This window comes from Poecilia formosa, unplaced genomic scaffold, assembly GCF_000485575.1.
Source record: "Poecilia formosa unplaced genomic scaffold, Poecilia_formosa-5.1.2 Scaffold182, whole genome shotgun sequence".
Taxonomy (NCBI): Eukaryota; Metazoa; Chordata; class Actinopteri; order Cyprinodontiformes; family Poeciliidae; genus Poecilia; species Poecilia formosa.
The window spans coordinates 233,074-246,626 of NW_006800121.1; the positions used below are offsets into that span (position 1 = coordinate 233,074).

The following is a 13,553-nucleotide window of genomic DNA, read 5'->3' on the forward strand; positions in this document are numbered from 1 at the left end:
TAAAACTGCTGGAGCTTAGATGAGCGTTAGTTTCTTACCTGCCGATCCACACCAACACGCAGAGCGAGGAAGAGAAGGAGCGCAGCGCAGTGGCATTCTACTTCAATTTAGACTTTCTGACCAAGATCAGCTAGAGTGCAGGGAGAGAGAACACTTACAGATATCAGCTCAACATGCTCCAGTCGGCGATTTGTTGCCTTTCGCTACCAGAGCCCACAGGACGCAAGTCACACAGTGGGAGAACAAAGACGACACGGCCTGAATGAACGCCGCAGCTCCTTATATACACCACGCCCAACTTAAGAACCGGAACTTCTCACCTGGAAACTATTTGTGTAGAATTATGTATATTTCTGTATGTGTTGTTGTACATAGTTATGCATATTTGAATAGACATTTTACTTTCCTTCCTCAGCCAAAGTTTTTCAAGTTCTACTTTATGACTCTGTATGGGGGTCATTTATAGCTTTCTAAGACTTGAACAATGGGGTTTAATCTAAGTTTGGAGAGAAAACAAAAACTGAAGAAAAGTCAATATTTCTTTTGATTGGAGTGCAGATGTTGTACTATTACAACACTGCGTCTTACGGTGTTAACTTAGTAGAAGTACGTAGCTTAAATTCTGATAACATTTTAAGTAGAGAGTTTTTTCAGTTAATGAAATTAGAAAAAATGTTGACGAATATTTGCGTTCTGGTTCGTACTCCAAATCAGAAGGTGGCGGTAATGCACTTTTAAGCTGTCAGCCATCCACCAGCGAAAGATAGAAGAAGACGAAGCGGAAAGAGAGGGATCCGTGCGAGGACACGAGTGGGTGGGAGGCGCCTTCTGGTTTTATCCAAAAAGCTTCGGGCAGACCCTTTTCTTCAACAGCCTTGTCCTGCAAACATGGAGGGAGACGAGGAGTTTATGAAGTACCGCTCTCCGCTGGTGTCCAGATATGCAAGCAAGGAAATGGCCTTTAACTTCAGCGACAAGAAAAAATTCACAACCTGGAGGAAGCTGTGGATCCTTCTGGCCAAAGCTGAGAAGGTCTGACACGTTTTTTTTTTACTTCGCTGTTTGTCCCACTTTGAACGACTTGTGAACTTTTGAAGCTTGTGGCCTTCACAGACCTCTCAAATTCCCCGGTCTAAAAATAGTGGACGATCATGGCTGCAGCACATACAGAAATACTGCTGGACTACAAATACTTTTGACCATCTATATAAAAATAGCAACTGAATAAATGCCACTGTTGGGTAGAAATAATACAGGAAACTCTAAACAGATTACAATTGTTAGTTTTATTATGCGTTTTAACCTTAAATGGTTGTCTAGCTCACTCATTAATTCTCAGTTAATTAGTTATGATGATTCATAACAAAGCAATAAAAAGTAGAAATTAGTCATCAGACATGTCCAAAGATTATTTATTTTTTTACATGAGTGTCACATCTTAGAGGCATCACAATAACCACATCCACACCACTGATGTGGAATGCTCAAGTTCTACTGAAATTTCATGCTTACACTATGCAGATGCTTTGTCTGCACTAATGAAGAATCATTAATCTTTTATGCAGAATGTTTAAAGTGGCTGACTTCTCTATTTTTCTTTATTAGTTGACTAATAATTACTTGACCCGGTTTCTACACTCACAGACTGTTGAGTTTTGAACATTCATCCCAAAATCAGTGAGGGATCATTGAGTATGATAAAAAAAAAACAAAATGAGTACATGAGATTACTAACCCACTTAAAAAAAAAATTTGGTACATCCAACGTGTAAGAGGATCAAATAAACACATACTTTATTAACTTTACTTGACATTTCACCAAATGTGTTTTTTTTTTGTTCATATTGAGATGAACCCCACCCCCATACGCCCCAAGGTCATGTGACCAGACAGGACACAGTTCAACAGCATCTTAACTCTGGAGCTCTTCTAATTTGCTCAGCTGCCCTTTGAAGGCGCCAAAGTGAACGCTAACAGACCCTTTCTCTCAAGTGCTGCCTCACATGACATCCTACACGCAGATTCACATTCACTATTTGGGGTTACTGTAGTGTTGCTAGGACAGGCACTGTTTGAATATAGCACAGTATTTTTCTGTAACCAGAGACGGCCCTTGAAGTATATTTGTATTCTGACCTTTGTAGCCCAGTCAAAGTTCCTTTTATTTTAAGGGTTTTTTTTAGCATTTGGCTTTAAACCGTCTTGGTTTCATGTGTTCAGTAGATATATGTGTAGAACTGGCCTGTCTACTGTCTGACCTTTGATCCCGGCTGGTTTCAGCAGTGTGCTCATGGGAGCAAGCTGCTCATTCCTCTGTAATCGAGCCGTTATCAGATTCCCAGTGACTCTGCATGAAAAGATACATTCCAGGCTAATCAAGATATTAGGAGATCTCATGAGGTTGGTACATGTTTGTCCAAACTTCAGTCAACAACATTTTTTTTTTTTTCTGGTCAACCAAGTAATGCTTACTGCATTCAACAAACTGCTAGATTGTTGGTGTGGAGGAAAGTAAGCTGTGAAAATAAGAGTATTCTTCCATTGATTTCTATTAATATTAAAGTTTCAGGGTCTGGGCGTTTAACTATCTTATGGATCATCAGTTATTTATCTTCCACAGTACAATCACACATAATCAGTTTCACAACTTTTCCTTTTCAGTTGCGTTCAGGCTTGTACCTCAGAATAGTTTGCTTTACTTCCATGTCCGAATTCGTTAAAGCCGTCAATAGTGTGAACATCATTTGATCGGTGTTGTAAAGTTCTGCTCTTGTTCTGACCAGCATTTTCTATGCCTTGGCATTTATCGATAAGTTCCTCCCAACAACTTTATCACCAGAGCAGTCTATTATATCAACAATCAATGTTTTAGTGCGAAGGTTTTAACTGCCCCTAAGGGAGCGATCTAACTGCGTTCCAAAGACAGTGTTCACTTTGGCTCATTAATTTTGTAATATTGTTTCTGTGCATGTTGTTTGGGCCTATAAGATAATGCCATCAGCTGCTGGACAGAAAGGAAGTTTCAATATTTGACGTAAAATTAGATTGCAGGGTGCAGTCAGACATTGTCCTCCATTTGGCTCAGAGACGGAGAAAATAAAAGCTTCAACTGAAGCTACAAGGTTAAACATACATGAAGATGTGGAGAGCGCTTATTGACAAGTTCTGCAAATGGCAACAGTGTAAAGTAAGGTGTTTTCTTAGCTGATGAACTTTATGCTCACAAACGACTGAGGCGTTTGCCTCACTGGTCAATTTCTATCTTGTGTACTACCTGTGTACGTCAAAAACTACAGATGACTGCGAATTTGTGAGTGGTAAAGCATTTTGAATGTTGAGTACGGATAGAAAAGTGTTCAATAAACTCACTCCACTTAGCATGTACTTCCTGTAACAGAGGCGTGGCTAGAAAGTATTTTTTCAAGTACTTAACTACTTTGGACAAGTGGAGATATATGATTTATTTATGCCTACTGTTGATGTTGACTTGTTTTCAGACAGCCTCTCTCAAAACTTTATGCTCACAAACATTTGATTGTTTTATATGTGTTTAATGAGGTCTTATGACCATAAAATATGAAATTTATCTTGGAGTCAGGGACGTCGAGTAGCAACCGTAGACATTACCTCACCCACCCTGTTTTTCTTCAGTTTCTTCAAAAACACCCGTAATGATAAACATCTGATTAGAATGAAACTCTACAACCCGAACACTGGAGCTTGGCGTCGAGACATCTCTGCCTCGTCATTCCCCCCTCAGGAACTGGGTCTGCCGATTACGGACGCTCAGATCCAGGAGATGGAGACCCACGCCGAGGACATCGACTTCACCATGGCCGCCGAACAGGAGCGGAAGCTCCGGCACGACGTCATGGCTCACGTCCACACCTTCGCTCACTGCTGCCCCTCCGCCGCCCCCATCATCCACCTGGGAGCCACGTCTTGTTATGTCGGAGACAACACCGTAAGTGTTTCTCCGACTGCATAACCCGAGAGGAAACCTTGCTGTGTTTGTTTACGTTCTCCACCTATTTTTGTTGTGTTGCATCTTCTCCCCAGGATCTCATTATGCTGCGCGATGGCTTTGACATCCTCCTCCCTAAGGTGAGGCTCAGATGTCGGTCTTACAACAAGCGCACCCACCCAGCTGTGCATCTCAGCTGTTTGGTAGCAAATCGGAGAGCCGGAATGAAGAGCTGCGCTTATTTAACCGGCGCGGCTTTCACGCCAGATTTGAACTTTACGTGACATCCGTGTGTTTATGTAACAACTCAATCTTCCTCCAGCTGGCGAGGGTCATCGACAGGCTGGCAGAATTCGCAGACAAATACAAAGACCTTCCTACGCTTGGCTTCACACACTACCAGTGAGTACGTGCACGTTTCCCTCCAAGTTTTCACGTTTCTCCGTCATAAACCTGTGCTTCCCCCTGCCCCTCCTGACACTCCTCCCCACCCCAGGCCTGCTCAGCTCACCACCGTAGGGAAGCGGGCGTGCCTCTGGCTGCAGGACTTGGCGATGGACATGCGGAACCTGCAGCGAGCCCGTGACGACCTGCGTTTCCGGGGGGTCAAGGGTACGACCGGGACCCAGGCTAGCTTTCTGCAGCTCTTTCAGGGGGACCACGATAAGGTAGGAGAGATGAGGGTCGCTGGAGCAGCAGGCGACGAAGGAGATTTGATGGCATTCATGGTGTTTTTGTGCCATCAGGTGGAGGAGCTGGACAGGAAGGTGACAGAAATGGCTGGGTTCAGAAAGTAAGATATTTTTATGTTTTGGTTTGTTTTTTTACTTGGCATCAATAACTGATGTAACGTGAAGATTAAGCTGCAGAGGCGTCTCATTTTTCCTTTATTTGTCCGATGTATTAAATTATGTCGTGTTTGCGAAACATTAGAAGACCGCTCTCAGTCTTCATCCCGTCCTGAACATCCCGACAGCAGCTTTACGACCCAAACCCTGATCCAAGAACATCAACCGTCTCTGGACATTAACGTCTTTGTCCTTTTCCTCAGAGCTTACCTGGTGACCGGACAGACTTACAGCCGTAAAGTGGACGTCGACTGTCTGTCCAGCTTGGCCAGTTTGGGTTCTACTGTCCACAAGGTGTTACGGAGGACATAAATGTCTCCATCTAGTGGTTTTTACATGTAAATGACGTTTACTTCAAACTGCTCTTTAGATTTGTACAGACATCCGTCTGCTGGCCAACCTGAAGGAAATAGAGGAGCCTTTTGAGAAAGAGCAGATCGGTATGTTTTGTTTGTTACAGCGGGAAGTTGTCCAGAAATTAAAGTTTAAGATAGTTTAAGGAGTTGTTGCTCCCTCCCTGCAGGTTCCAGTGCCATGCCCTACAAGAGGAACCCGATGCGCGCAGAGCGCTGCTGCAGCCTGGCTCGGCACCTGGTGGCGCTGATGGCCGACCCGCTGCAGACGGCGTCTGTCCAGTGGCTGGAGAGGACGCTGGACGACAGCGCCAACAGGTATTATTACCAACACCTGCAACAGATCTCACTTTAGACTAGCCAAAACAATCGTTTTCTACGCTTCTCTTTCGCTGACGCGCAGGAGGATCTCCCTCCCAGAGTCCTTCCTGACCGCAGACATCGTCCTCAGCACTCTGCAGAACATCACAGAGGGTCTGGTGGTCTACCCGAAGGTCATCGAGAGGCACATCCGCCACGAGCTGCCCTTCATGGCCACGGAGAACATCATTATGGCCATGGTGCAGGCCGGAGGGAACAGACAGGTAGGACGGCGTTTCAGACCATCAGACAACCTGAAGGAATTCATTGATTAGTTAATTAGTTAATTATTTCAATAAGCAATTCAACACGATAAATACGATTAATCACTTCAAGCCAGACAGCTGATATTAGTAATTTTCTTTGACACATCAGACTGATAAATAAACTTGGGCCGATATGAAGAACTGATATTTATTTCCGTCTTGTTGCCTTTTGTTTCTGGAATGAGCATGTTGTATTTGATTAGAAAGTGATGCAGCAAAGGATTGTGGGTAGTTTAACCGAAACAGAAAAGCAGTGAAGTGAGTGATCAATGTGGTTGTTTTTCTTTTCTTGGTGTTAAAAGTGTAGTTAAATACATTCAGCATCGGTAAATATCAGTTATTGACCATAAAAGTAATATTAATATCGGATATCGACACACTTACAAGGACAGTGACATATGATCGGTAGGCCCAGGCTGAGTTGGAAACTCCGATCGTCTTTATCTGAAGTTAAAACCTGAGAACTTGAGCCTTTCCTGGTTACCACGGATACCGTTCTTGTTTCCCTCCAGGACTGCCATGAGAAGATCCGGGTTCTGTCCCAGGAGGCGGCGGCTGTAGTGAAACAGGAAGGAGGCGACAATGACCTGCTGGCCAGAGTCCAGAGAGACCCCTACTTCACCCCCATCTTGGGCCAGCTGGACGCCCTGCTGGACCCCAGCACCTTCATCGGTCGCGCCCCACAGCAAGTGTGTTAGACGCCCAACGTGACGCTGCATGATTCTTCGTCCTGCTGCTTTTGTTTTGGACAGTGAAGTTTCAGAAACCTTGCCTCGGAACATGTTCACAAAGCGAACATTTTTTTTTTTCTTCTGTCCTCCAGGTAACGAGGTTCCTGTCTGAAGAAATACGCCCCCTGCTGGAGCCCTTTAAGTCGAAGATGGATGTGAGGATTGAACTGGAGCTTTAAGGATAACACGCATGCACTATTACCCTCTGACCTGTGGACAAAGTTGAGAGAAAGACGGTTGAATAAAAGTGTTTTTAATTCTGCCTGCTGCTGTGGTTTCTGCCGCCTGATGTCAGAGGTGAAACTGCGCCTGGGAGGAAGTTTATCCTCATAAATGTTCCAATGAATGAGCTATTAACCACTGAGGGCTGGAGATGGTTGTTTGAGCTTGTAGTGAAAATAAGAATCTAGTTTAAGGAAAATGAGGAATAAATGTCAACTAATTTAGTATTCGGTTAATCGCTAAATGGCGTATACACTCAAAAAAAGACCATTTGCTGAAAGAATAATAAATAAATAAATAAATAAATAAAGCTCAAACTGCGCAAAACACACGTTTTCTATTTAAACTAAAAGAAAACACATTTGTCTGCGACAGACTGGCGACCTGTCCAGGGTGACCCCACCTCTTGCCCAGAATGTTAGCTGGAGATAGGCACCAGCAACCCTCCCAACCCCATTAAGGGACAAGGGTGTTGTTAGAAAAAATGGATTGAAAACACATTTGTATGTAAACTTGTTCTACCCAGAGCTCCTCATAGCGGCATAGTTTTAGCCTCACCTGATTCAAATTCTGTAAAAGTATATTTTAGCAAGCACCGTTTGCTATCCAAATATTAATCCCAAAATAATCGACAGATTATTGGCCATTTCCGACTGTTTTTTTGCTGCATCTCTGGACATTAGTAAAATCTGCAATCATCTAGCAGTACCCGCTTGCAAGCACAAGGGGGCACCATTTACCTTTTATATAAATATAAAATACGCTTTAACGTTTAATTCTAATCAGAATTGGTTCTTTAAATCCACTAAACGTTTATTGTTCAATCCATGTTCTTATATTTGCTTACCACTGATTTCTTTTTAACATGCAGAGTCAGAGTGAGGCGAAGGGATCTGTTTAGATGGGGACGTTTTCAGAGATTAACCTTGGCCAGCAAGGGGCGCTGTGGAGCAGCATTGACTCTTGACGTCTTCACTAACTGATGGGAAAACGAAGATCTGCCTCCGTGCCAGCATTTTTTGGTTGTTTTTAGTTTTTATTTGGAAGACGCCTCCAATTCAGTAAAAAAAAATTGTCAGGGCTATTTAAGATGAACAAAACAAAGAATCTCCCACAGATAGGCTGACGGTGGGAGAGGCTTCACTCTTGGCTCAAACTTTCAAACCGTCTCTGTTTACACAAACATAATGTCTTGGGACCTGTTGCTACGATTGAGCGACACTTTGTGCTAATCCGCACTAAAGCTTGAATTTTATGTTTTATTTATATCAGTAAAAATCAGCCTGTGTGTGTGTGTGTGTGTGTGTGTGTGTGTGTGTGTGTGTGTGTGTGTGTGTGTGTGCTCGTGATGGGAATGCTGAGCCCTCGGTGTCCTCCTATGCCTTGACAGCATTCTTTCACATACTTCATGCTGCGTGATGGCCAAAGGGAGGCTTTGATGCGTGGGCACACTGACCAGACGGGCAGCTTCTAAGTCTATGGGAATTTCTCAAGTCCTGACCCGTTCTGCTGGGGATTTCGGACCCACCCTTGCATTGTAGTTCTGCTGTCAGGAGACCCTGTTTGACCCATTTACTGCAGATTATTCAACCATCTTGAACTTTTTTTGTTTTTAAAGCAGTTTTTAAATCAGAAACCTATTTCGATTTTCATTTTAGGCCAAATCAAGGTTATGAATGTCTTCAAAGGGTATTGATAAAACCCATTAACATAAGGAAAACTTCTTACAAGTATTTAGCATCTTTTCACACTGATGTAATTTGGCAGTATATCAGGGTCGGCCCAAGCCTCCATGGCCCTCTAGTTCTGCTAACAATGTGGACTGGCTGCAATCAGCAGTCCGATCATTAGATCATTCACACACCTGCTTTAAACTTGTTGCATCTCTGGCAGTGCTGTTTACATTATATACATGTTTAATATAGGATACTTTTACTGGCCAACTGATTTATCAACCAGTTGATTTCTGGGACCGATTTCCTTAATTTTGGGGGATCGTGATTGGCCGATGCTTACACGTGAAGCCAGCCCCCTCAAGGGCGGCTTCAAGTCGCCCTAAAACAGAAAAAGTACAACAACAAAAAACAAGCCAACCATGGTGGGCGGAGGGGTGCGGAGAACCCACTTACGGGGTCGGGCCACGCCACCAGCCATGCCGCCTGGGACACCATGACCATGGAGACAGAGGAGAGGTGAAGATTTTGCAGCAAGTATCTCTTTGTCTCAAAGGGGAAAGGGCAGCTGCATTGTCAATGTGGCCCACTTTTATTTTTAAATATCAATTTTTCCATCAAGCTGTGTTTACACCTGTTTCAATTGATTTACACTCAAGCTTCCCCCTTTAGGAAAGTCATAATTCTGTTTTCAGCATGCTAAACAGTCTACTAAACACCAGTGTGTGTGTGTGTGTGTGTGTGTGTGTGTGTGTGTGTGTTTCCATGTGGTCTAGGGTTGATGCCCGTCAACCAGTCACCCTGAACCTCTTTACTGTTTCCCCAATTCATAATTTGGGATATCTGAGTCATCAGAGCTAAATTGCAAATTCAAGCCACACTTTTCAGACTCTTATGTGCATTTTCAATTCCATCTTTATAATTCTGTGGTGCTCCAACACAACAAAGTCATGAAACGTGTTGCATTTTGTGATGGTATACGAGTACTTCTGGCAAATCCCTCTAATTGTAAAATGCAACGTGTGTACGCTAGCTGCTGTGCATCAGCAGCATTACCTTTTCGGCATGCTGCTGAATTCAACAGGAGCTCATGCACAGGAATTCAGATGGAGAAGCGTGGCGCCAAAACACCATTGACCCCGCTGGTTTCATTAGTGAGAAGAAAAGGCTTCATAAAATCCCCAGTAGCGACGTGCAATGAGTTGGGAGGCCCTTGATGTAAATGTCAGAAAAAGAAGAAGAAAAAAAACCCCTTCTGGATCTCCTATTGAAGTGTGGTGAGAACATGGCTTGTGTGACACCAGCCTTGTTGCTTTTGACTCGGACTCAAGAGGGAAGGTATTACGGGAGGCGCGCTGTTTGAGTCCACGCCGTAATCTCTCCTAACACCTTGCTCAGGCACTGGTGTTCCTCTTATCCTATCCTGCGGCAGGAGCGGCCGCCTCCAGGAGAGTTATCAGACATGGGAGTGGCGGCCCTCTGCAACAGTGTGACCCCGTCAGGCTCTTCTTATCCTGTGCATTCCACGTCCAAAAGGGGCTTCTTGGAACTGGAAGCACGCAGAGGATGATTGACTGTTGGACGGGAGGAGGAGGAGAAAGGGTGATGATTGGGGAGGAATAGGATGGATGCAGAAGAGAGATGGAATTGTCTAGATTTCCAAAAGCTTGATCCAAGGACAGATAGGGAGACTGCAGGCCGGCAAGAAAGCCCCAAGAGGAGAAGAAGAAGAAGAAAAAACCCAACAGAGGAGTGGGCATCAGCAGCTGTGATCTCACCCTCCGCTCCTCTCTTTGGCACCGCCTGCCAGAAAGCTGCCCTTTTGCTGAAAAATGCCAAGTGCACCACATTCCTCCGGCCACACAAAGGCCCTCCCTCGTCTCAGAGGCATAGGGCAATCAGACAAGGGGTAATTATATAATTAAGGCGACCCGCACTGCTGTCCCACTGGTGTGCCGGTTGGGTCACATTTATGTTGTCACATAATAAAGCAAGCTGACCCTTATCGGAAACAGAGCGACATTCAGCTTTAATGGGTTCAGGGGGTTTTTTGCAGCTGAGGTTAGCTGAGTTGACGTCTTACCTGCAGGAGAGGAGATAACTCATTTAACATAAATCTAGATGAGCTGTTACCTGGACGTAATGGATCAGTTTCATGTCATTTTGCCCCCTTGCAAATTTTTACTCTTGATTCTTACATGAATGTTGCTGTTTTGTCTTTGTAAACAAACCATTTCATACCCATTTATACACCTGCTATAATATTGTCTGAGGAATGGTTGTAAAAATATTCAAATTTCACACAGAACTTCATTTAGTTGTGCATTATTATCTGAAAACTTTGTATCACATCTATTTGCATTTATTTAATTTAAAAAAATATATATATATGAGGCAACAAATTGAAGTCTGTGGACTTTAAGACACAGCTAACATGAAAAGCTGCGGGTTACGTTAGTTAATTAAGGGAATAATTTAACAATTTCTGATTATCGTAAAAGTTTCCCTTTCAAAATATTTAATTTTCACTTTTGCAAAGCAGCGAACTTCACATGTAAAAAGTTTCCGGTGAGGCAAACATTCAAAAACTAATAAAATCGTTCTTTAATCGAATGAATTTCTAAGGCTTTACTTTCATAACACATAGTGACTGTAACCGGAAATGGTTCACATTCTCTGACCACAGTGCATGTTTCACTCAGGAAGATCATTGATGATGCACACCCTCCAACCTCCAGCTGTAGAGTAAGTATTCATCAGCTTCTGTTTAAATATCTGCTCAGTGAAAATGTGACAATGGATTAAAGATATGCTTTACACTGTTCAAAAATTCCACTGAGACTAGGATTTATACCAAATGAAGACTAACTCGCTCACTCTTTGGTTACCTAGCAACAACCTGTTGAGTAACTTGTCTCAGCAGCAGTTTCAGGTTTTGCCACCGTGACTCATAATTGCTAAGAAACAGCACAGAGTAAAAGATGTAGATAAAAACAGGAAAGGTCACAACACCAGTTTGGCAATATTTCAGATATTTAAAACAAACAAAAAAAAACAAATCAACAATTATCAGTATCAACCGATACGATATGCTTATATCGTGATGCGTCCCATTAACCCTGTGCTTGTTGGCCGCCAGATGTAATCTGGACAGATTACTCGCAAATCGCTGACGTTTGACATTTTCTTGTAAGGAGTGGTGTCGGGGGAATCACTCCACCAAATGACAGCCGTGGTCAGCAGCTACAGAGATAAGACCCCTGCTGCTCCCCCGTCGACTCAGGATCTGCCGCCCCAGACGAGAATTGAGCCAGTGTCTCTCTCAGCTGGCCACCGGCCAGCGGTCTCCCCTCGCACCACGGCCTTGGCTTTGGGTGTGTCTCCAGTCGCACGGGACAGCACAGAATAGACTATTGTTGCTCGCACAAGACAGAGGGGCCGGGGGCGGCGGAGGGAAGAGGTGCTGATTCCGATGGCGGGGGACTCAAGATGGCGAGAGGAGAAATAAGCTTTCAACAAGCAGGCCGAAAAGCACACGGACAGCGACGCATGCCTTCGCTCTGCTGTTCACATGCACCTATGATTATCCCATCACACACACACATGCACACACACACACACACACACACACACACACACACACACACTCGGTCTCCGTTGCAATTCAGCCTGTTTTTCCTGGTCTGGTGGTATTCGGTCAGGGACAAACATGGGGCACCGTGCGTTCAAACACAAGGTGTCTTTATGCAAAAACAATTCTCAAAAAAGAAAACACAACCAGTCGAGGTAATTTAATATGACTAACTTCCTATTCCCCGTCTCAGTTATGATGTAAAGGTTTGCAAACATCTAACAGGATCTGGAAACAAGACAGGCAGTTTATCAGAGGATGTCCTGCTAAAGTCAGGTGGACTCTGTTGACTAATTAGGTGACTCCTGGAGGCTACTGTCTGGGCTAGGATTTATTTATAGGTGTCAGAGTAAAAGGGGTTGACCACAAGGGTTTTTGGATTTTTATTTGTGGAAAATGTTCAATCTGCTCACAGTCGTGCACTAATGTTGAACAGTTTCTTATGACGTTGTGCTGTGCTGGAGGCACAGCACAACGTCATAAGTCACTGGTATTTTGACGGAATGGCCGATTTCTTTTCATGTGTACTCATGGATTTGTTGACAGAAAGTGGAAGTCAGCCATGACCCAAAGAAGAAGAAGTAGGTTCCTCCATAACCCTCTGAGATGACGACGGAAAACTCAGAGAACTTCCAAAAATGTTTCCACCTTTTCAAAGTCAAACAAACCAACGGTTGAACCAGTACCACGTTCATCACGTGTGAAGAAAAGTCTCGTGACTCAGGAATTTTGCACAGGGGCTTACCTTTCTCTGACGTCAGAAACGGCAGGTGAATAACCCCGAAGGAATTTCATTGTCTCTTCTGAATCGAGACGAGTGTTTGCCGAAAACATCGGCAAACAGTCATTAGTACTTAAAGGGCTCCGGTTGTCTGTCTCTTTGTGGGAGATTACTGCTTTTGTTAAGTTGAAAGACTTCATATGGAAGAAAGTATCACCCTCATCATAGCTGCAAAAACATCTCCTTCCAATTACAGACTCTCGCCCACCTCACAGGAGATACAACTCTAAATATGGCTTTAGTTTTTTTTTTTTTTTTTTTTAAGATGCAAGGAACCGCATACCAGTGGCAGCAATGGACGCTATCTGCAGTTTGTTTTTTTTAAATGTTGGCAACAATATCCCAAGCTTTGTCTGTCTCCAGAGGTTTGCACTGCTTTGAGTCTTAATCATTTTCTAAAAAAAAAAAAATACTCTTACTGAGGATGTATTTTTGGATTAGATGCAGGAAATTCCCATCAAGCAAATGGAATGCCATGTTAATTTTTATTGCGACCAAAACTGCCAGAGTTTAATTTGCACACTCTGAACTTTCTTAGCCAATACACTGTAGCATCATAGGCTGCTTGCAAAAAATGTGAAGTAATCGAGAAACCTTTGACTAAAGGGAAAGAAAAACACTCTGCTTTCTCGGGCTGAACTTTTTGATTGATGCTTGCCGACCCCGCGGTCCCTGCTGTCGAATGTCTTGACCTTTCCATCCCGTTGGACGGCTTCGGCGCGGG

The 13,553-nt window shown here is 43.7% G+C and overlaps 1 protein-coding gene across 1 annotated transcript; it reads left to right on the forward strand.

The window, feature by feature from the left end:
* The first annotated feature begins 742 nt into the window (after nucleotides 1-742).
* Nucleotides 743-6,784, forward strand: adsl (adenylosuccinate lyase). The gene is made up of 12 exons (XM_007565696.2): nucleotides 743-1,032; nucleotides 3,761-3,964; nucleotides 4,060-4,104; nucleotides 4,287-4,366; nucleotides 4,461-4,632; nucleotides 4,711-4,757; nucleotides 5,016-5,106; nucleotides 5,183-5,252; nucleotides 5,336-5,483; nucleotides 5,569-5,749; nucleotides 6,304-6,480; nucleotides 6,615-6,784. The coding sequence occupies exons 1-12, from the start codon at nucleotides 889-891 to the stop codon at nucleotides 6,699-6,701; spliced, it is 1,446 nt and encodes a 481-aa protein (XP_007565758.1). The 5' UTR covers nucleotides 743-888; the 3' UTR covers nucleotides 6,702-6,784.
* Nucleotides 6,785-13,553: the final 6,769 nt, after the last annotated feature.